Source organism: Piliocolobus tephrosceles, chromosome 6 (assembly GCF_002776525.5).
Source record: "Piliocolobus tephrosceles isolate RC106 chromosome 6, ASM277652v3, whole genome shotgun sequence".
Classification (NCBI taxonomy): domain Eukaryota; kingdom Metazoa; phylum Chordata; class Mammalia; order Primates; family Cercopithecidae; genus Piliocolobus; species Piliocolobus tephrosceles.
The window spans coordinates 94188398-94210505 of NC_045439.1; the positions used below are offsets into that span (position 1 = coordinate 94188398).

General features: G+C 48.6%; 1 protein-coding gene across 1 annotated transcript in view; it reads left to right on the forward strand.

Moving 5' to 3' along the window:
* Positions 1 to 729: 729 nt before the first annotated feature.
* Positions 730 to 22108, forward strand: part of HOMER2 (homer scaffold protein 2) — a 99338-nt gene continuing 77959 nt past the window's right edge. The window contains exon 1 of the mRNA XM_023194297.1: positions 730 to 933. Coding sequence (XP_023050065.1) covers positions 929 to 933 — 5 coding nt within the window. The 5' untranslated portion in view covers positions 730 to 928. The remainder of the gene's footprint in view (positions 934 to 22108) is intronic.

A 22108-nucleotide genomic window follows, 5' to 3' on the forward strand; every position in this document is an offset into this window, starting at 1 on the left:
AGGACCTGATAGGTAGAAAGGGGACAAAGAGAGCCTGCTCTTCTTCAAGTTCTACTTTTGCCATCCTAATTCCCCTTGCTCTAAGGATAAAACCAAGCTTGAGGAAGCCTCCTTAAAACTGGCCCTTCAGGTGGGAGCCCTCATCTCATTTTTATTCAGGAAAGAGCCCAGAGCACCTGCCGCGGGCTGTAGGCTCTTCTCTGCCACACTGGCTTCTGGAATTTCACGGTGGCGGTTACCTTAAGGCCACTCGGCCGGGCAACTGGCAGGAAGATGAAGGTGGGCTTTAAGGAGGGGCACAGCTATGCCCATCTCAGACTCTGGAGACCCGAACGAACTCTAATCTGAATGTGTGACCTTGGGCAAATCACTTACCCTCCCCAGGCCTCGGTTCCCTTATCTGCAAAGTAAAGGTAGCCCCAATGTCCCCACCAGGTGCGAATGGGACTTTCGTCCATCAGGCAGGATGTTGGTGGCACTACGCCAGGCCCCCGGGTCGGCGTGGGGCGGGGGCGCGCCAACGCGGGGCCGTCACCGAGGACTGGGTGGCCAGGGAGAAAAGCGGCGACTGCGCGGCGGCGCGGGGGACGGCGCACACACTGCTGTGCCCCCCGCCTCTTGGCTCGCTGCCGCGGCCCGGGGGCCACGAGGTTACGTAAGGAGTCGGGCGGGGACGGCGGGGCGGGCACCGCCCCAGCGCGGCCGCCCAGCCCGCGGCGGCCCAGCCCCCGCCCGCCCGCGCCTGGCGGCGGTGGCGGTGGCGGCAGCGGCAGCAGTGGCAGCCGCGCAGCCCCGCGGAATGGAGCGGCGCCTGGGCTGAGCCGGGCGCGCACGGGCCGCCGCATGTGCCGCGCGGGGAGCGGCTCTCTAGCGGCGGAGAGCGAGCGCGAAAGGCCCCGTCGGAGCGGCCGCCGGAGCAGCGCCGGAGATGGGGTGAGTGAGCCCGCGCCGCGCGCTCTCCGCGCGCCCCTCCGGAGGGACTGTGGGGCCGCGGCTCGCGTCCCCGGGCTCAGAGCCTCCGGGCGGGCCGGCCCCCGCCTCCCCAAGCCGGAGCGAGAGCACACTCGGCGCCAAGGAGCCTGGGGCCACCTTACCCGCGCCTTTCGCCGGGGCGCTCGGACACGCGCGCGGCAGGGGCACCCTGGCCTGGGCGCGGAGCCCATGGCCCTTCCCCTCCCATATAGCCCGGGTGCGGCGGCACCTGACGGTGACCAGTGCCCTGGCCGGCCTCCTGCCGCGGCCATTCCGCGGTGTCTTCGCCCCTGGGAGCGATCAACTCCAGGGCCTGTGTAAGTCTAAGCAGTTTGTCGTTCTCCACGTTTGGATTTATTACAAGCAAAATCGAAATCGAAGTTTTCCTAGAAATAATCAAATAATAATAAACCTTCAGCGTAGAAATAGTGGACTTTGGATCTGCTTTGAGATGCTGAAGATGATACAAGTCTATAAGGAACCTAGGTGAGGCTTCAGTCTTTGAAACAACTGAGTAGATGCTCAGGAGGGAAGTTGAAATACTCTGTCGAAGTGACTAATGCTTCTGAGTATATAAAGTAATTTAAGCTTTCCCTTCGGCGTCTCTCCGAGCAGTAGGCTCTGTGAGTCTGGGAGCCACTGTGCTAATAGCACAATAACTCCTTACATCTGCTCACCCTATTTGGGCACACGTTGATGGTTTGCCATACGTATTCAGGGGACACTTATGCCCACTTTACAGATGAGGAAACTGAGGCCCAAAGTAGTTCAGTGACTTCCCCTAGGCTGTGTAGCTGATGAGCATTTGTGTAGCAGGGGGACACTTAGTGGGCAGTGGCAAGGCCACTGCCTGACATGTGGGCATGGAGGTGGGGAAGTGAACCAGAGTTCCTAAATCTCTCTGTTCCCTGCTGCTGAGCCCAGCATTCTTCCAGCAGCCCTTCACAGGACTCAAATGCTTCTGCTCCGAGGGTCTAGAGATCTTGCTTTCCTGTTTGGGATGGGTGGGGCCTGGAAGGCAAGAGTGAAGTGTAAGGAGCAAGATTATCCTGCTGCCCTGGCTCAGCCCCCCTGGGTCTGTGGCTTTCTTGCACCATACTCCAGGTAAGTTTCTGGAGTCATTTTGCCCGGTAAACCTTAGCCATGGGAGCTGGCACAGTGTGTGAGGGAATCAGAGGCAGGCCAAGAGGAATTTTGAGGAATGGAAGTGTGAGGGTTGTGGGCCAACATGAACTGGACATGACAGAGGTGGGTGACAGAGAGGAGGAAGCGAGATGGGCAGTGAGAGCTGAAGAAGTTTGCTTACACTGAGGAGATTTCACATGAACAGCAACTGTAGGTGATTTTACCCAGAGGCACCCAAGCTGGCAGGCCGTATTTCTGTAACATTTCCAGTGAGTCTTCAGTGAACTGTGAAAAGGCTGATCTTTGAGCAGTGGGAGCCTTTGAGGTTCTCAGATTTCATACTTTAAAAAAATATACAGGGAAAAAGGAGTTGGCAAATGTAAGGTCTCAGGATGGAAGATAAAAGGGATCCGGTAATTTTAACTCTCTCTCTGGCCCTCCCTCCGCCTGACCAACACAAAACCAATCCATCATACTTGTGTGATCAAAAACAAATACTGAAACTCTGTGGTTGAGATCAAATAGTTCTGTTGAAATGAAAATGTTTACTCATAAAACCTTAAAATATGAAAAAATAATTTTTGTTTGTGGAGAAGCAGGAAGGAGACGCTTGGGGATTTTGTTTAAACACAGAATATGTCTTTCATGTAATTTTAACATCATCCAATAAATGTATATATTACTCACTTCTTGTAGGTAAAGGCTGGTTTGTAACTCCTACCTACCTCTGCCATTTTTAATAGATCCATGTCTTCTATTATTTATGTGAAGATATAAACCATGGTCGTAAATTGAGATGCAGCTAAGGGCTGGGGAAGCAGTTCAGACAAGAGGGTGGAGGGAGCTGTTTTAACTGAAAATAGAACCAATATCATCCTTTCTGAGAGTTGTGTAGGATGGAGGGGGAAGAACTTTTTGAAAGGGCAGCTAGTAGGAAACCTTGCTGGAATCCTACAGCTTTATCATGGCTCTGCTGTGTAGACAGGACTAGGATTTAAGGGGGAAAAAAACAAACTATCTGAGTTTACCTCCCCCCCCGCCACTTGAGATGCTTCTCCTCCTTCAAATGTTCACTACCATTTCCCACTTCTCTTCTGCGACGTGTTCTGTGTTAAGTGTGGTCTCCAGTGAGTTTGTTTTCCTACTCCCTAAGGCAACTATTTCATACCTATTATCCTTTCCAGACCTCTCCCCTTCCTATGCACACCCCTGGCTTCCCTTTCGATTGACAAGATAGGCACTTTTGACCAAGGGAATGTCTTCATTTTGCCGCCACCTTGTCTAGTATGCAGCTGCTGCTACCTTCTACCTGCCTGCTGTGCTGGATGGCCAGTACCTCATCTCTTCCTACTAGAGGCCCCATCTTCTAGAGTAGCGTCCATTCCATCCCTTCCTCTTCCCATCTTTTCTCTCCTTTGTAACCACCTTTCTCTCCTTCCTAACCACCTTTCTCTCTGGGGTCTTTTCCATCAGTATAGGAGCATACATCTGTCCAACAGAACTTTCTGCACTGCTGGAAATATTCTGTATCTGCGTGGCAGCCACCAGCACATGTGGTTATTGGACACTTGAAATGTGGTTGTTGAGACTGAGGACCTGAATTTTTAACTTAATCTAAATTTAAATAGCCACATGTAGCCAGTGGCCACCATATTGGGTAGCATGGCTTTAGTTTCTCTCATCTTAAAAAGGAGCTCTCCTCCCTCCTACATCCCTCTCCTGTTTCACTTCTTTGCTCTTCTTCACCTGAAAACACCTCAAAAGATATGTCCAAACCCACTGGCTCCATTCACTTTCTCCTGCCATTTGTTCACTCTCTACACTCTGCAGTCTGGCTTCTGCCTCACCTCTGTACCAGAACAGGGTCTTGGGTGGCCAGGGGGCTGCCAGATATCTGCCTCACCTCACTTCACGTCTCTTTCAGCAGCATTCCTCACAAATGACCACTCCCTGTCCTCAAAACAACACCCCTCTCAGCTCCTCTGGCCCCACTGTTTCCTGCTTTTCTTCTTACTCCTAATCATTGGGTTGCCCAGGGACTGGTCCTGGTTCCTTTTCTCTGTCCACACTATCTTCCTAGGTAATACTGTCCCACCCCCAACTCCTCCCCACCCTCCCATGGCTTCAAATGCCATCTATATGCCCATGATGCCCATGCTTTAATTTGTAGCTCAGATCTTTCTTGGAGCTTCTGACTCTCGTCCATACATGGAGCTCTTGATATGCCTTCCAGTTCTCACCTTACTTCCATCTTCCCCATCCCAGTCAGTGGCCCTACCACGCACTTATTTGCCAGGAGTCATCCTTGAGTCCTCTTCTCCACCTCTCACAGCCAGGCTCTCAGTTTGTCTTATGTGTTCTACTTCCAGGATATATCTGGAGTGCATTCACCTCGCCCCATAGCCATAGTTCCCACTCTAGCCACCATCACCTCCTTCCTAACAGGCCCCCCAGTATCCACTTTGGGTTGTCTGCAATCCATTTTTCACACAGGAGCCTGAGTGACCAGCTTTTAAAATCATAAATCAGCTCATGTAATTCCTCTTTTTAAATACCTCCCGCTGACCAGGCGCTGGCCCAGCTTCCCCTGCCATGCTACTATGTCCCTCACTGTGTTCTGCTAACAGATCTCCTTCCCTTTTCTTGCCCTACCTGAGATCCTTGTACTTGCTGTTTCCTCTGCCTGGAATTCTCTTACCTTCCTCTTTCCTTTCAGACTTTGGCCTCAGGGTCACCCGTTCAGGGTCTTTCCTGCCATCCTGTCTAGAGAACTCACCTCCAGAACTCTTTAACCCAGCCCCACTTTTTTTTCTTTTTTCTTTTTCTTTTTTTTTTTGAGACAGCGTCTCCCTGTGTCGCCCAGGCTGGAGTGCAGTGATGTGATCTCTGCTCACTGCAACCTCTGCCTGCTGGGTTCAAGCGATTCTCATGCCTCAGCTTCCTGAGTAGCTGGGATTATAGGTGTGCGCCATCACACCCAGCTAATTCTTTTGTTGTTTTTTTTTTTTGAGACGGAGTCTCACTCTGTCGCCCAGGCTGGAGTGCAGTGGCGCAATCTCAACTCATTGCAAGCTCCACCTCCTGGGTTCACGCCATTGTCCTGCCTCAGACTACAGGCGCCTGCCACCACACTGGCTAATTTTTTGTATTTTTAGTAGAGGCAGGGTTTCACTGTGTTATCCAGGATGGTCGCCATCTCCTGACCTCGTGATCTGCCCGCCTCAGCCTCCCAAAGTGCTGGGATTACAGGCGTGAGCCACCGTGCCCGGCCACACCCAGCTAATTCTTTTGTATTTTTAGTAGAGACGGGGTTTTGCCATGTTGGCCCGGTTGGTCTTGAACTCTTGGCCTCAAGTGATCTGCCCACCTCAGCCTCCCAAAGTGCTTGGCCCCAGCCCTGCCTTTGTTTCCTATAATTGTTCACCACAGCATGCCAGTAAGCATGCAGGTGTTATTTACTTATTTATAATCTGTCTTCCCCCAGTAGCATCCCAAAAGGATAGGGCCTTATCTTTTTCACCTGTGTATTCCAACACCTAGCACAGTGCCTGGCACCAAATAGGCCTCCAGTAAATAATTTTTGATTGAGTTAAGGCTTGAATGTTGTCGGCAGCCTTGCTTGGATGCTGGCCTGGAAGTTGTGATAATTTGGGGGTTAACTTTTGTATAGCTTGCTTGATTGGGAGTTGCAAGGGCCAAGAGAGAAAGAGATCACGTTTGGATGCAGTTTTCTTTTAACACTAAAGCAAACCATTTAACTTTTATTGTGACATAGGTTAATTTTCGGGCTGTCTGCTGTCATTTGAGTACTGGGGTTGTAAATTACCTTTTTACTCTCCTGCAAAAGACTTAACAGAAAAGCCAGCTTGTCTACTCTTGTGACTTTTAGCTGATTTTGTCAGTGTTTACAAATAAGATCTGTATTGCTGTTTGGCTTCATTTTACAGTCATTTATTTTGTTCAGCCAAGATTACCTTGCCATGTACGGGTGCCACAATCTTGGTTATCTGACACCTCGGGCTGCCTTTTGGTAGTCTATACCGATTAACTTTCTTTTGATGTTCATTCATTCCTTATTCTTTAATTTTCCATTCCTCCTGAATCACACCAGACTCTGTAGTCCCAACAAATTATAGGGCTGTTCTTTGGGGTTTGAGTTGACTACAGTAGATATAGTCTCTCAGATATGTTGAGGTGAGTTTGTCTTCTCTTGGTCCTGTGGATTTGTTAAACTTCACTTTCTGATGTTCCTTCTGTCCGTACACTGGTAAGGCAGTTGGCAAGTGCTGTGGGGATCCAGAGATGAGTAGACCCACTAGTTAGTTCCTGCCCTTGGGGAGTTTATATTTTAGAAAGGGAGATAAACTACATACACAAGGACCAGCTTTATATGTGAAATGCTATGAGAGTAAACACAATGTTATAGTCCATTGGGTGTCACAGGTGGTGGTGGAGGGGTGCCCATCTATTTGGGGAATTGAGGAAAGATGCCGTGGTACATTGTGGGGAGGACAGATGCTGTGGCACACTGATGGTTACACAACCATCCCCCTTACTGTCCGAATTGGAAGAATACACAGAATTTGGAATGGAGTAGGCACTAAATAAGTAGATATTGAATGAGTGTGTAAATAGGTGTGAATGAATATTCTCTTTTGGTTGACTTGCTTTGTTGTTTTTTTTTAGTAAAATACACAGTTTATTAGATAGCAATAGGATAAGGAAGGGGACTAGAGGATGTTGCAGTGGGATAGAGATTTTAGATGGGGATCCAGTTAGAAGACTTCACTGAGAAGGAGGCATTAAAGAGCTGAAAGAAGGAGGAGAGTGAGCCGTGGAGGTGTCTGAGGGAAGTGTTCCTGGCAGTGTGAATAGTGTGAATATTCTACTCAGTGTGAATAGTGTGAACAGCAGGTATAAAGGCCCTGAGGCAGGGGCATGCCTGGCTTTTTCAAGAAATAATAAGGAAGCTAGTATGGCTGGAGCAGAGCGAGCCAGAGAGAGCATGAAGGTGAAGAGGTCAGGGAGGTAGCAATGGCCAGACCAGTCTTTGGGTTGACTTTTACTTTGGGAAAATGCCATCATTCTTGTTGGAAACTACCCTGAAGTTTCTGGTCTGAGGGTTGTTAGGAAAGAGTAGAGGCATGTTTGCTGCTCGAGCAGTTCCCTGAAGGAGGACGCTGAGCAGAGCCCATGGTTTATTTTTGTCTAATAGACTCAGTGATTTGTGTAAATTATTAGGTTTCTTTTCTGGAATGGCTCCTGAGGAACTTAAGAGTTAAATGTGTGATGACCCTTAGCAGATTTATCAGACCTCATCCATTACCTTTATTTCTAGCTCAGTGTGATGGCCCTACCTTTGTTTTGTCTTTACCCTTTATCATCTACCACTTTTTTTTTTTTAAATTTTTTTTGAGACGGAGTCTTGCTCTGTTGCCCAGGCTGGAGTGCAATGGTGCGATTTTGGCTCACTGCAACCTCTGCCTCTTGAGTTCAAGTGATTCTCCTGCCTCAGCCTCCCGAGTAGCTGGGACTGCAGGCACAATGCCCGGCTAATTTTTTGTATTTTTAGTAGAGATGGGATTTCACCCTGTTAGCCAGGATAGTCTCGATCTCCTGACCTCATGATCTGCCCACCTCAGCCTCCCAAAGTGCTGGGATTACAGGCCTGAGCCACTGCGCCTGGCCATCTACCACTTTTTTTTTTTTTTTAAACCAAAGGAAAATAGCTTTGCTTTTTTCTAATTATAAAAAACTACATGTTTATACTGAAAAATAACAGCATAAAGAAGGAAGTGAAAATTACTTGTCATCCCACGTCTTAGGGATAACCTCCATCAGCATTTCAATGTCTGCCTTTGTACTTTTTTCCACGTATATATGTCTGTGTGTGTCTAGATGTATGTCTACATAGAGCAAGTCTATTTTTAACAAAATGCAATCGTTTTATACATCTGTTTTGTAACATAATTTTTCCAACTTAAAATATCTTGAGTGGACATCTTTATATGCCAATAACTATAAAAATGCCTCATCATTTAAATCCACACCTACTTCTAATTTGTCATTTTGCTAAATCTTATACATCTTTGTAAACCTATTTAAATCCTTTCTGGACCAAGACAGGCTCTTTTTCTTTCTTTCTTTCTTTCTTTTTTTTTTTCAAGACATTTTAACAATTTCTTAAAGCAGTTGTTTGCTTTAAATGAATTACTGAAGGAAAGAAATGGTAGAGGAGACCAAGATCACAATTAACATGGGGTAATTTGCGGTGCCTGTGTAATTTGGGTGAGTCACGGCTACTTAGTGAATCTTGGTAAGAACATCAAGGATTCATCATTATTGCTAAGGGTGGTTGGTGGACTGAGACCCAGCTGCTCAGATTGTTTCTCCTTGTTTGGAAATACCAGGGCAGAGTAATTCTGCTTTAAGACTTGGATGAGAAGGTTCTTTGCAAGCAGAAAGCACCCATAACCATACCTCGAAGGCCCCCTTTTGCTTCGATGGCTCTTTGGTATATATCACACCCCCTCCTTCAAAGAGAATTCCCCCAGTGAGCTGGTTGGCAGGGATGTGTACCAAAGGAAGGACATTATATTTCCTGCTTTAGTATGAAGGGAAATTTAAAATGTTTTAAAAATAATAAACCCTGGGCAAATCCACTGAAATGTCACCACAGCCTGCACAAACATCTAAAATCTTTGGAAAAAGAACTTCCCTTTGGTGCACGGGGTGGGGCTGAGGGCATGGACCCCTTTTCCATTTGACAAGAAAAACTTTTTTCACCTTTGCGAAATGTGAGCAGCAGTCAAATAGCATATTTACAATAGAGAAAAGACGTTTTTCTGAATGTTAGAAATCTGTGGTGTATGAAGTCCTGACTTTATAGATCTTGAGAGTTAGACTTTGTTTTTTTCCCCAGGGTGAAAATAAATTGAGCAAAAAGAAGCATTGTGAGGAATTGGGGCAAAAAGCTTCTAATTTGCATTGGTTTTCATCCACTGGTCTTTTAAGCACTGCTTGTTATGTGTCTGCATTTTCTAGGTATTGCGCACACAGGCTGCCCCCAAGTCGTATTTATAGGTTTGGAGGTGAGAGCTGGCATCATGATCCAGTTTCCTAGCGGGGTGCGTTTTGTGTGGGAAGAGCGGCAGGATGGGAGCCTCTGAACGCATGATGAAGACTCCAGTAGTTCTGCCACCAGAGTGCTGTTAGTCATATGGTATCATTCTGGTAGAATTTATTTAAATTATATTTCAAATTAGCTTGTTAGAATAAAAATACGCTTGTGGGGAACACATTTAGACATTTGTCAAAGACGAGAGAGATTTTTTTTAAAAAATTTTATTCATAAGCCTGGTTGATAGTCTTATTATTATTCCTCTGAGGAATTGGAGATGGTAGAGTCCCCACCCCTGTGCAGACAAGCTTAGGATAAGGCTTTACCACCAGCCACAGGAGTCAGGGTAAGAGCCATGTGTTAAAAAGAAGCCCTGTGTATACAAGTAGCTCCCAGTCAAAGGAGGGCCGAAGTGAAGGCGGGTCCCAGCTATGCAGGGGCTCTAGGTGGCCCCTTTCTTTGCCTTGCCTGGGGAAATCTCTGTCTAGATCACCAGTGAGGGACAGTCCAGTCTGCCTTTAGTCCTCCTTTTGCTCTGGGGGTAATCTTGTCTATGGGTTATGGGGTGGGCGGTGTCCGCAGGGACCTGATGAGTGAGGAATATTGCAGACCCCACTGCCTGGGCAATGGATCCCTTTTGGGGTCTCTAATTGGGAAAGCTTTTAATTGGAGTTTTTAGATAAATGGAAAAAAGGAGAGTTGTTTTGGCTTGTGTCCTGCAGGAGCTGGTGATGGAGAGGGTCCTCATGGGGAAGAGGAATGGAGCCTCTTCCAGGATGCTCCAAAGACAAGGAAAAGTAGCTCCCAGCGGAGGTGGCATCAAGGCACATTTCAGTTCACTTGGTATGAGGAAGAGCTCTCTAACTCCATGTGGACTGAGCGTAGACCCAGCTGTCTCAGTGGAGAGTGCATTGTCATGGAGTACCGTTGGTTGTGGGGGCTGGGAAGGATGGTTAAACACATACAGCTCAAGCCCCAGCCCTCCTCACCCTCGCTGGCTGTGTGAGCTTAGATGAGATATTTTCTCTCTCTAAGCGTCACTGTCCTCATCTAGTAAATGATTGAGGTGATTAAATAGAAAATGTGTATAAAGCATTTAGTACAGTGCTGGACACATAAATACTCAATAAATGGTGGTCAAGTTTATCATCATTATCATTACCATTGCCATCATGCCTTCTTTGGGTGAGAAGTTAGCCCTTTGGGCACCCGCTGGAATTAGGTGGTTGGGGATGACATGTGCCTCCATTCCCTCATCCTTAATCCCCTTGGGCACTGTCTGAGTCTTCAGCCACTCTGTGCAGCTGCCTTCGAGACTACCCAGTCACTCTGCTCCCAGTCTGGAGCAGTGCCAGGGTTGGCTTCCAGTCATCAGGTGACTCAGGCAATCTGAGGCTTGCCCTGTGAAATATTGCCTCATGTTACTAAGCCTCTCAGGTGGTGTGGGTGAAGGAATGTCAGCAGCCAGAGGATCGGGAAGGCCAGGAGAGTGAGCTGACCCATGTATATCAACAAGAAAGCCAATCTGCCAACCAGTTGCTTTTACAGGGAGGTGCAAGTGTGGACAAAGTTAAGGGGTTTCTCCCCATTGTGGCATTAGACTAGGGATTTGTGTTGCTGGTCAGGGAGCCCTTCATTGATTATTTGTATATGCATTCACTCATTCATTCAACGGTGACCTACCTGTGTCAGGCATTGTCGTGGGTGCTCGGAACACAATGATGGACATCAGTGGCTCTAGGATGCTTACAGGCTAGTGGAGAAGTTGGACATGAAGTAAACACTGCCCAATAGATGGGCATTGGGGGATGTTGTACCAGGGGCCGTGTGGACTAGTCAGTAGTTTCAGGGTCCCTATACGTCTCTGGACTCCCATCCTTACATGGATCTGAATTCCTTTTTGATCACCCTTCATCGGTTCATCAGCTCTTACCTTTCTTGCTCCTTTGGCCAATGACCGTCACCTGAATGTTGAGCACCTTCTCTGGGCTAGACACAAGGAAGACAGGTCATAAGACAGAGTCCCTGCCTTCCTGAGAGAGATGGCTGGTGAGCAGGTAATTAGGGCAATGAGATAAGTCTGTTATTGAAATATGAACATGGATACATGCTTAAGTCTGTAAGAAGTTAGAGAAGACTTCCTGAAGGGGGTGACATCCAAGCTAAGTCTTGAAGGATAAAGAGGAGTTTCTCAGGCAGACAAAATGAGGAACAGGGCATTTAGGCAGAGTGTTGCCCAAGGAAAGTAGTGAAGTATGGGGCTCAAGAACAGGGACCCTGGAACCAGTCTTTGTCTGGCCATTCACTGCCTGTGTGACTGGAGCAATGTACTGATCTTCTTTGAGATTCCATTTCTTCATCTGTGAAATAAGAATAATAATAGTATTATACCAATGTTGTAGGGTTGTTGTAAGGATTAAACACCCATGTTGATTCACATTAGCTATTAATAATAGGCATGGAGATGCAAAAGAATGTGGAGTAGAAGGTGAATGTGGAGAAGGGCTTGGGAAGGTATAGGCATGAAGAAGAGACCTTTGGGTTAAGGTGTTGGGACTTAATCCTGTGAGTGGCAAGGAGCCAGCTATAGGTGAGGCTGGAAGTCAGGGGAGCAGCTTGTCCTAGTGTCGAAGAATGAGGCCTGACCTGGGCATCAAGCAGTGGGCTTGGAGAGGAAGAGGTGACTTGGGGTGGGAGGCAGGAATGCACTATAATGTATGGAGTTCAATCTGTAGGCAGTAAAGGAATATTTTCAGTTTTGAAGGAAGAATAATGCTTGTTTTAGGAATTTTTTTTTTTTTTGAGACAGACTCTCACTCTGTTGCCCAGGCTAGAGTGCAGTGGCACGATCTCCACTCACTGCAAGCTCCGCCTCTCGGGTTTACGCCATTCTCCTGCCTCAGCCTCCCGAGTAGCTGGGACTACAGGTGCCCGCCACCATGCCCGGCTAATTTTTGTGTTTTTAGTAGAGACGGGGTTTCACAGTGTTAGCCAGGATGGTCTCGATCTCCTGACCTCGTGATCCGCCTGCCTCAGCCTCCCAAAGTGCTGGCATTACAGGCGTGAGCCACCACACCCGGCCCATGCACAGCTAATTTTTTATGTTTTGTAGAGATAGGGTTGCACTGTGTTGCCCAGGCTGGTCTTGATCTCCTGAGCAATCCTCCCGCCTCGTAGTTCTTTCACATATAGTTGCTAAATGAGGATACAATTAAGCTATCATTTAATGGTAGGTTGGAGTCACTATGGAGAGTGCTGTCTATGCAATATCTCATTTAACTCTCACAACAACCTCCACATTTTCTTTCTTTTTTTTTTTTTTTACTATACTTTTAAGTTCTAGGGTACATGTGCACAACGTGCAGCTTTGTTACATATGTATACATGTGCCATGTTGGTGTGCTGCACCCATTAACTCGTCATTTACATTAGGTATATGTCCTAAAGCTATCCCTCCCTGCTACCCCCACCCCACGACAGGCCCTGGTGTGTGATGTTCCCCTTCCTGTGTCCAAGTGTTCTCATTGTTCACTTCCCACCTATGAGTGAGAACATGCAGTGTTTGGTTTTCTGTCCTTGCAGTAGTTTGCTGAGAATGATGGTTTCCAGCTTCATCCATGTCCCTACAAAGGACATGAACTCATCCTTTTTTATGGCTGCATAGTATTCCATGGTATATATGTGCTACATTTTCTTAATCTAGTCTATCGTTGATGGACATTTAGACAAGTGTCCAAATTTTCGTAGTTAAAGAAACTGGGTTTAAGAGATTCAGTAGCCTACCAAAGCTGTCGGTCAGGACATGGCAGAGTTGGAAACCAAGCTTGAGGATATCTGAGAGCAAAATTCATGTTCTTTTTTGTTGTCGTTGAGACAGAGTCTTGCTCTGTCACCCAGGCTGCAGTGCAGTGGTGCAATCTTGGCTTAATGCAACCTCCACCTCCCAGGTTCAAGCGATCCTGCTACCTCAGCCCCCTGAGTAGCTAGGACTACAGGAATGCACCACCACACCTGGTTATTTTTTTTTTTTTTGTATTTTTAGTAGAGACAGGGTTTTGCCATGTTGGCCAGGCTGGTCTTGAACTTCTAGCCTCAAGTGATCTGCCCACCTTGCCCTCCCAAAGTGTTGGGATTACAGGCATGAGCCACAGTGCCTGACCAAAATTCCTGTTCTTTTTTTTTTATTATTAATTTTTTTGAGACGGAGTCTTGCTCTGTAGCCCAGGCTGGAGTGCAGTGGCGCACCATCTCGGCTAACTGCAAGCTCTGCCTCCTGGGTTCACGCCATTCTCCTGCCTCAGCCTCCTGAGTAGCTGGGACTACAGGTGCCTGCCACCAAGCCCAGCTAATTTTTTGTATTTTTAGTAGAGACAGGGTTTCACCATGTTAGCCAGGATGGTCTCGATCTTCTGACCTTGTGATCCTCCCGCCTCAGCCTCCCAAAGTGCTGGGATTACAGGCATGAGCCCCTGTACCTGGCCCCAGAATTCCTGTTCTTAAGATGCACTTTCTGGAGGCCAAAGCTCCCATTAGAGTCCTGTGGTGGATGGACTCCACTCTTGGTTGTCAGGATGAGAGAATGGGAGAGGCTGAGTTACCATTGACGTGTATGTTTCTAGGCTGTGCGGCTGATAGTGGTGATGTTGACAGATTGGGAATGTAAGAGGAGATGCAGTTCTTTTGGGGAAAATGAGAGTTTAGTTTTGGGTGGATATGGTGACATTCCACTTGTCCAGGCTCTCCATAGCAAGTGTAAATTCAGTTCTAACACCCAACAGTTCAGATAAGAGTCAGAGATACAGATTTGGGAGCCATCACCTCTAAGATGGATTTGACCTCCTAAGGAGAAAGAAAGTCAAGAAGGATAAAGATGGAACTCTGGCCAAGGCCTGTGATTGGAGGGAAGGAAAAGAAGCCGGTGAATGAGACCGAGAGGTGGTGAGACTCAGAGGAAGGCTGGAGGAGAGAGGGGTTGCAGAAGCCAGGAGAGAGAAGGCTGAAAAGGAGAGCATTCTCAACAGGGTCAGAGGGCTCAGAGAGCTTAGTGGAGGCGGGGGGACTGAGACTGTTAAGTACCCCTATGGGAGCAGGAACGTTAGGGCACTGAGGGAGTTTGAGAGCAGCCTCAGCCAAATGTGAAAACACAAATCCATTTGCAGGCAAAATGCATTTAAGAAGTGAGTATGTGAGGAGCAGGTGGAGAAGTCTAGCTGATGATGAAGGTAGCTTGAAAGTGAGTCAGGGTAAAAGGACCATTGATGTTTGTTTCATAAGCTGAGGATATTGGGAGAAAAGGGGAGATTGAACGTCTTAGAGAAGGATAAGAGGCAGTGAGGTTGGAGGGAGGAGGCAACTAGAGGAAGACCTGAAGAGGAGTGCAACATCCTCAGACACTAGGCAAGGTGCAGGTGTAGAGGCATTTTGAGACTGTGGCCAGAAGAAGGGTGTGGGAGCTTGATCAGCTGGCATTTTCTTTTTTGGGGGGGATGGTGTCTTGCTCTGTCACCCAGGCTGGAGTGGAGTGGCGTGGCGTGATCTCAACTCACTGCAACCTCTATCTCCTGGGTTCAAGCAGTTCTCCTGCTCAGCCTCCCGAGTAGCTGGAATTACAGGTGTGTACCACCATGCCCGGTTAATTTTTATATTTTTTTAGTAGAGACGGGGTTTTGCCATGTTGGCCAGGCTGGTCTCAAACTCCTGACCTCAGGTGACCCACCTGCCTCGGCCTCCCAAAGTGCTGGGATTACAAGCGTGAGCCACCACGCCCAGCTGAGCTGGCATTTTCTTCTCTGTGTGAAAAAAGGGATTGATTGAGAACTGGAGGGTAGATCAAGAAGGAAAATGGGTTGGTAAAGCTGGTTGTAGGGTTGGGGCGGGGAGTGAGCTGAGACAAATACTAGGGAATAGCCTTCAGGGACCAGTTGAAGATTGAAGACTGTGACTTTGTAAAAGTGCCAGTGGCCACTGGTAGATGATGTGCCAACATGCCAAGCAACCAGGGAATGAGAACAGATGCAAGCAGTCCCAGACCCAGAAGGTGGGTGCACAGGGACAGCCACCCTGATCAGACTCGGAGAGCTTTGCCATCCACAGCCCTGGGCACACTGTGTGGGAGGAGGGGGAGCCTGCTCTGTCTCCATCGGTCACCTCTTTACCCTCACTTCTCTGAGTTGCCAGTCACTGTTCTGTTGTTAATAATTCTTCCAGACCCTTTCTGAAAAATGCATTAAAATTCTCACCAGCATGACCACGTTGAGTAATGAGATCTGTAAGTTTATTAACCTCTGTGAGAAGTGGATTTTCTTGCTCCATGGGAGCGGATAATCTCTTGGAGGGAACGAACATTAATGTGCTGACCTGGAGGGCAGAGGCAGTGTGGGGGTGGCTTATCTGTGTCCCTCCCCACTCTCTGACTTAATGTGTGTCTCATGGAACTCAGGGAATATGGGCTGATTGCTTCTGCACATCACTGTCCCTCAGCCCACTCAATCCAGCAGCAGCCCAAAGTTAGAGAAATCAAACCATAACAAAATCCAAGTTTCTGTCACTGAGTCTCATTCACTAAGTTTGAGAAGGGGAAAGCTGAAGGTGAGAGCATGAAGTCTTATGCAGAGAAGAATGTCTAGACTGTATGTCATTCACAGTGGCTTGGGAACCCATTGGAGTTGGGAGAGGCAGCAGGATATTTGCTGTATGACTGTGTTGAAACACATGCTCTGTCATCTGAACGTTGGCCTTCAAATTTGCACATGTCATGGATATTTGACATAAGCTAAGTAGTGATGATTCATGGCTTCATCCTCATTAGTTGATATTTTAAGCCTGCTATAACCTAACCCAACCCAACAGTCTTGTGTGTACCCTGAATATTTTTGGTCCAGGCCCCTCTATGTTGTTTAGCACATAAAACATTTAATTATCATGTGAAGTTATAATCTGTTATAATCTGTGACTCCCCCACCCTTAGCCTTCCAGACCAGCTCTGTCTAATAGAAATAGGAGAGCTGGCTGGGCATGATGGTTGATGCCTGTAATCCCAGCACTTTGGGAGGCCGAGGCAGGTGGATCACTTGAGCTTAGGAGTTCATGTAGAAACCCCATCTCTACAAAAACAAAAACAAAAACTAGCTAGGCATGGTGGCATGCACCTTCTGTCCCAGCTCCTTGGGAGGTTGAGGTGGGAGGATTGCTTGAATCTGGGAGACGGAGGTTGCAGTGAGCTGAGATTGCACCATTGCAGTCCAGTCTGGGTGACAGAGCAAGACTCTGTCTCAAAAAAAAAAAAAAAAAGAAAAGAAAATAGGAGAACCATGTATGTAATTTTAAGTTTTCTAGTATCCACATTAAAAGAGTGACAAGAAACAAGTGAAATTAACATTTTAATCCAATATACCAAAAATAGTATTTCAACATGTAATCAATGGTGAGCAAAACAGACACCATCCCTCTCTGTGTGGAATTTACATTCTAATGAGGAAGACAGTTCCACCTGTCCCTGGCCCCGCCCCTGAAAACACAACCTGTAAATGGATCCACAAATAAAATAACTGCAGGTTATGCTCAGTACCAGAGGGAAAGAAGCAAGGGCTGAGACCGACTTTAGAATGTGTGGTTGTGAGATGCCCCTCTGAAGAGGTGGTGACATTTAAGCTGCAACCACACGTGCAGAAAGGGAGCAGAGCGTTCTAGGTGGAGGGAATAACAGGTGCAAAGACTGCAAGTAGGAAGGAGATGTCTGGAATGTTTGAGAGACTGAAGTCAGACCAGCAGGGTGGGATTGCAGTGAGTGAGGGGAGGGCACCCTGTCTCAGATTGAAGAAAGACGTACGCGAGGATGAAATTGAACTGAGGCATGGACTGGCAGTTTTATTTGATGGGCAGTATGAATAAGAGTGAAAGGTTTTAGTACGGCTGCAGCATGATCCTTCTTCAGATTTAAGAAGAGCACACTGCTGCTCTGTGGGGGATGCAGTGGAAGGGGACAAGAGTTGAAGGAAGCAAAGAGACCCATCGAAGGTCTCCAGGTCAAAGCAGTTCCTGGCTGAGGCTGAGAAGGTCGCAGAGGAGACAGAAGTGGGTGTGTTCTACAGAAGGCTTGCAGATGGATTTGTGAGAACTTTCAGATGGATGAGATATGGCATAAAGGGTGAGGGAGAGAGAGGAAATAAAGAAGACCCCTTTGGTTTTTGGGTTATGCCACTAGGAGATGTGGGGAAGCCTGGAGGAGGAGCAAGTTAGGATCGGGGTATGGGAGTCAAATTCAGTATCAGCAGGTTCAGGTTGAAGGGGTGAGTAGAGGTGGAGCTGAGGAGGAGGCAGGTAATTATATGAATCTGGGGCTCAGCTGAGAGGTCAGCTGGGAAAACTCTAGTGAGGTCACCCAGGGAGGGAGGGTAGGCAGAGGAGAGGGCTCAGGACTGAGCATGCAACACCCATCCTTTAGGTGGCCATAGAGGAGGAGGAGCTGGCAGAGAAGATAGAGGAGGAGTGGCCAGTGAGGTGTGGTGGCCTCAGCGTGGCCAGTGGAGAAGTGTCCCAAGCAGGAGACTTTGGGCATTGGTTTGAGCGCTGGCTGACCCCCATCCATGTTGAGATGGGTCCAGGAGCCAGGTGGGTTGGAAGGTGAGTGCGAGGCTGGGGAGCAGCGTTGTGTAGACCACGTTTTGAAGTTGACTGTTAAGGGAGCAGAGAAATAGAACCATAGCATGAGAGGCCGCAGGTGCGGAAAGAAGCATTGAAGGCAGGAGATGCAGCAGGCAAGGTGTGAGGGGAGCGCTACCCAGTTGAAGGCAGGGGGCTGAGGAGCCCAGGCCTTAAGAAGATGAGAGGCTGTGGTTCAGAGCACCAGGGAAGGAGGCCACCGTGACGGAGATGCAGGCGGGACTGGTGTGGTGAGAAGGCAGAGTTCCCATCTGTGGCTCCTCTTTTCCATCTGAAGTATGAAGCAGGGTCATCAGCAGAGAGTGGGAATGGGGGACATGGCGTGGGAAGCTGGAGGAGAAGGTGATGTGAAATTGTTGTCTGGAAATGAGCGGCAAGCCTACCAGAGAAACACAGGCCTGCTGGCCACTGCAGAGTGACAGTTTGAGGTCAGAGAACATGAATTTAAAGTGAAACTTGTCCACCCTGTTTTGACCTTGCCCAGTGGCTTGGGTGTGGGTGTAAAGGAAGCAGATGGCAGAAGGCATCAGGCTGGGATTCGGCCAGGCTTGGCGGGGGCAGGATCCACTGGGGATTGGTAACCATGAGAGACCATGGGACGGACATGAGCCCTCCCAGGAAGAAAGGGAGGCCAGGAGGTGGCCAGTGGAGAGGGGAAGTAAATCAGTGGCCTGGAGGTCTCTGCAAGGTGGGAAATGCGTGTGCAGGGGGCTGGGAGGATGGGCAGTGTGGGCGGGAAGCAAGGGATTTGCAGCTCATGTTTTAGGGTGATGGAGGATTCCAGGGTATGGCTGTGGGTGAGGGTCACTAAAGGAGCATGGGGAAGGAGGCATTGGAGTGAAAGAGGCTGAGGAACTGAGTCCAGGGTGTTGAGGGTTATCCCTGTGGATGGTGACAGGTGGTGGGTGGAAGAGGAGGCTGGGCCAGGAGCTGAAGCACTTGGTGGATGGCAGAAAGTAATGTGGAGACAGGCAAAGGTGGGTGGGAGCAGGTGGCTGAATGACCTCGCCTCCAGGACACACAGGGACTGCATGATGGGGGCCACCAGGATACCCTTCCCCCTCCCTTTCTGTTCTGCGTATGTGGGGGGCGGTGGGGTGTGTTGCCCTCAGGGACTCACTGGTTTCCAGTAAGCCATGAAAGTGAAGGGAGTGTTCTGGCCAGGGATACTGAGGCCTGCTCATTTCCAGAAGGATTTCCCGTGAGTGTGGGAGGATAGGGAGCGGGAAGGACCAGCTCAGATTTGGGAATATCCAGAGCAGGGAGGACCCTGTGTGATGCTGGGTGGCAGGGAAGGTGTGGTATCTGCCTCTTCCCAAGGTAGAGTGATGGCACCTATTCATGTCTTGAGCGTGGGGAGTGGGGCGGGTCTTTTGTGAATGTAAGAGAGACTTGAGGATTTCGAGTGGAAGGTGAGCTCCCTGTGAGTCAGCCCTGGTGATGTGATTGCCGGGATACTGCCTAAAACTCTGAAGACCTTAGTGAAGTGTGAAAGAACTGTAAGAAAGGAGGCAGTGGGCCTGCCCCACTCCCATCTAGAACCCTGCATTTGGTTTTGGGCACCAGAGGTCCCCTGAGTATAGATGTGTGGAAGGACATTTGGAGGAGAGAACGCAGAGCAGGAGGGATCTGGGCATGTTTCTGTGACAATGATGAGAAGGCAGGATTCTTGGCTGGGTGCAGTGGCTCACACCTGTACACCTAGCACTTTGGGAGGCTGAGGTGGAAGGATTGCTTGAAGCCACAAGTTCGAGATCAGCCTGGGGTGACATAGTGACACCTCTTCCCTACCAGTCGTTTTTGTTTGTTTGTTTGTTTGCTTTTTTTAATCAGCTGGGCGTGGTGGCGTGCACGTGTAGTCCTAGCTACTCAGGAGGCTGAGGCAGGAGGACTACTTGAGCCCAGGAGGGTCAAGGCTGCAGTGAGCCATGACTGCACCACTGCACTCCATCGTGGACAACAGAGCAAGATCCTATCTCAAGGAAGGGTTCTTAATGTGGGATGTGGGGTCTCTGAACACTCCTGCCTGTCCTGTGGAGATTGGTAGATAAGTGTGTGCTTTTCTGGGGACGATGTCCATAGCTTTTTTAAGTCAGATTTTCAAAGGGATCCTTGATCTAAAGGAGATTAGCACCACCTGTGTAAAGGACTTGGGCATACTTAACCTAGAGAAGGGACAACTTGAGCTGACAGTGAGGGCGCGGGGAGGAGAGAGCCGCCCCCCTGTAGATTACCAGCTGCCATTTGTGGTGGGGAGCTTGTTCTGTGCGGACCCACCTGGCAGGGCTCAGATCAGTGGGAGAGAGCCCAGCTTTGGCTGTGTGGGCATCTGAGGGAGCCTAAGAGCACTTCTCACAGTTGGGGTGTGCACAGGGCAGGAGGCGGGAGGAGAGGGCCTGTGGTGCCACCAAAAGGTTTGTCCAAATCTCGTTCTGACAAGTGAACAGCTTTGAGCATTGCTGGGTTTTCCTCGTCCTCAGGGAGAATATCTTGAGGGCCGAGCTTTGTGGGAGTGATGAAGCCCCTGTGGAGGCTCAGGGGTGCGGCTCAGGAGACAGCGCATTCATTAATTTTCATCTTAGGGAGTGCACCATCTTGGGACCTCAATTACTCTTCTGTGGTGTGAGAATACTGTTCCGTATGACATTGCCTTGGGGTGTGGTGGGTAGCTCTTCCCCACATCTTTTTTTTTCTTTTCTTTTCTTTTGAGACAGAGTCTTGCTTTGTTGCTCAGGCCCAGGCTGGAGTGCAGTGGTGTGATCTTGGCTCACTGCAACCTCCAGCTCCCAGGTTCAAGCGATTCTCCTGCCTGAGCCTTCCAAGTAGCTGGGACTACAGGTGCGCACCACCATGCCTGGCTGATTTTTGTATTTTTAGTAGAGACGAGGTTTTGCCATGTGGGCCAGGCTAGTCTCAAACTCCTGACCTCAAGTGATCCACCCTCCTCGGCCTCCCCAAGTGCTGGGATTACAGACGTGAGCCACTACGCCCGGCCCTCTTCCCCACATCTTACTCGGGGTGCAGGGGGGTGAGCTCCCTCACTTGCCCACCTAGATGGTCTCTGACACTGGGCTGTCTTCCATAATATGGATGGAGTTGGGTGAGAAGAGTGCTGAATTAGGCTCCCCAGGCCTGGGTTTTGAGCACAGCTTTATCTCGTAGAAGGAGTCCTGTCTTCCCCTCAACTAGTGTGTTCCTAGTGATGGTTAGGGCTCCTATCTTTCTTTGGCACCAACAGAATCAGATTCAGTAAATTTAAAGTGACTCCCGTGAGACAGAACTGCTGGTTAATTGAGTTTGACTTTGTGAGAGTGTCCTCTCTTTTTCTTTTCTTCTGTCAGGGTTTTTGTTTTGTTTTGTTTTGTTTTGTTTTTGAGACGGAGTCTTGCTCTCTGTCGACCAGGCTGGAGTGCAGTGGCTCAACCTCGGCTCACAGCAACCTCTGCCTTCCGGGTTCAAGTGATTCTGCTGTGTCAGCCTTCTGAGTAGCTGGGACTACAGGCGTATGGCCACCACACCCAACTAATTTTTTGTATTTTTAGTAGAGACAGGGTTTCACCGTGTTAGCCAGGATGGTCTCGACCTCCTGACCTCTTGATCTGCCTGCCCTGGCCTCCCACAGTGTTGGGATTATAGGCATGAGCCACTGTGCCCGGCATTTTTTTTTTTTTTTTTTTTTAAAGCAGGCTTGCTTCACCAAGGATGAAGTATTCTGAAAAACTGGAATTGGAATCCCACAGCCTGATTGAAAGCCATATCACTGGCTTCAAGGGAGGGAGCTAAAAAAAGCTACTCCTTGGCTTCTCCCATGAATTTTAAATGTTCTGAAAGCTTTGCCTTGAGAAGGAAACAATGCCTCATGCCTTAAATAATTAAGTGGAGTACACTAAGAATGGCATTGTCAGCCCAGGCTGGTCACACTGTGGCCCCAGGGGGCCTCTCTCTCAAGGGCAGAGCTCTGTGGGTGCTCGCCGAGGTTGTCCTCATAGCAAAAATTGGTGCAGTTTCAAATACTGCCTTTTAGGCATTTGGTGAAATTGGCATAACCCTGGAATTGTCATAAAAGAGGATGAAGGTGGCGTGTGGTAGAATGCAAGCTTTTTTTTTTTTTGATTCACAGTCTTGTTCTGTCGTCCAGGCTAGAGTGCACTGGCTAGATCCCGGCTCTGTGTGGGCATCTGAGGGAGCCCAGGAGCACCTCTCACAGGTGGGGTGTGCACAGGGCAGAAG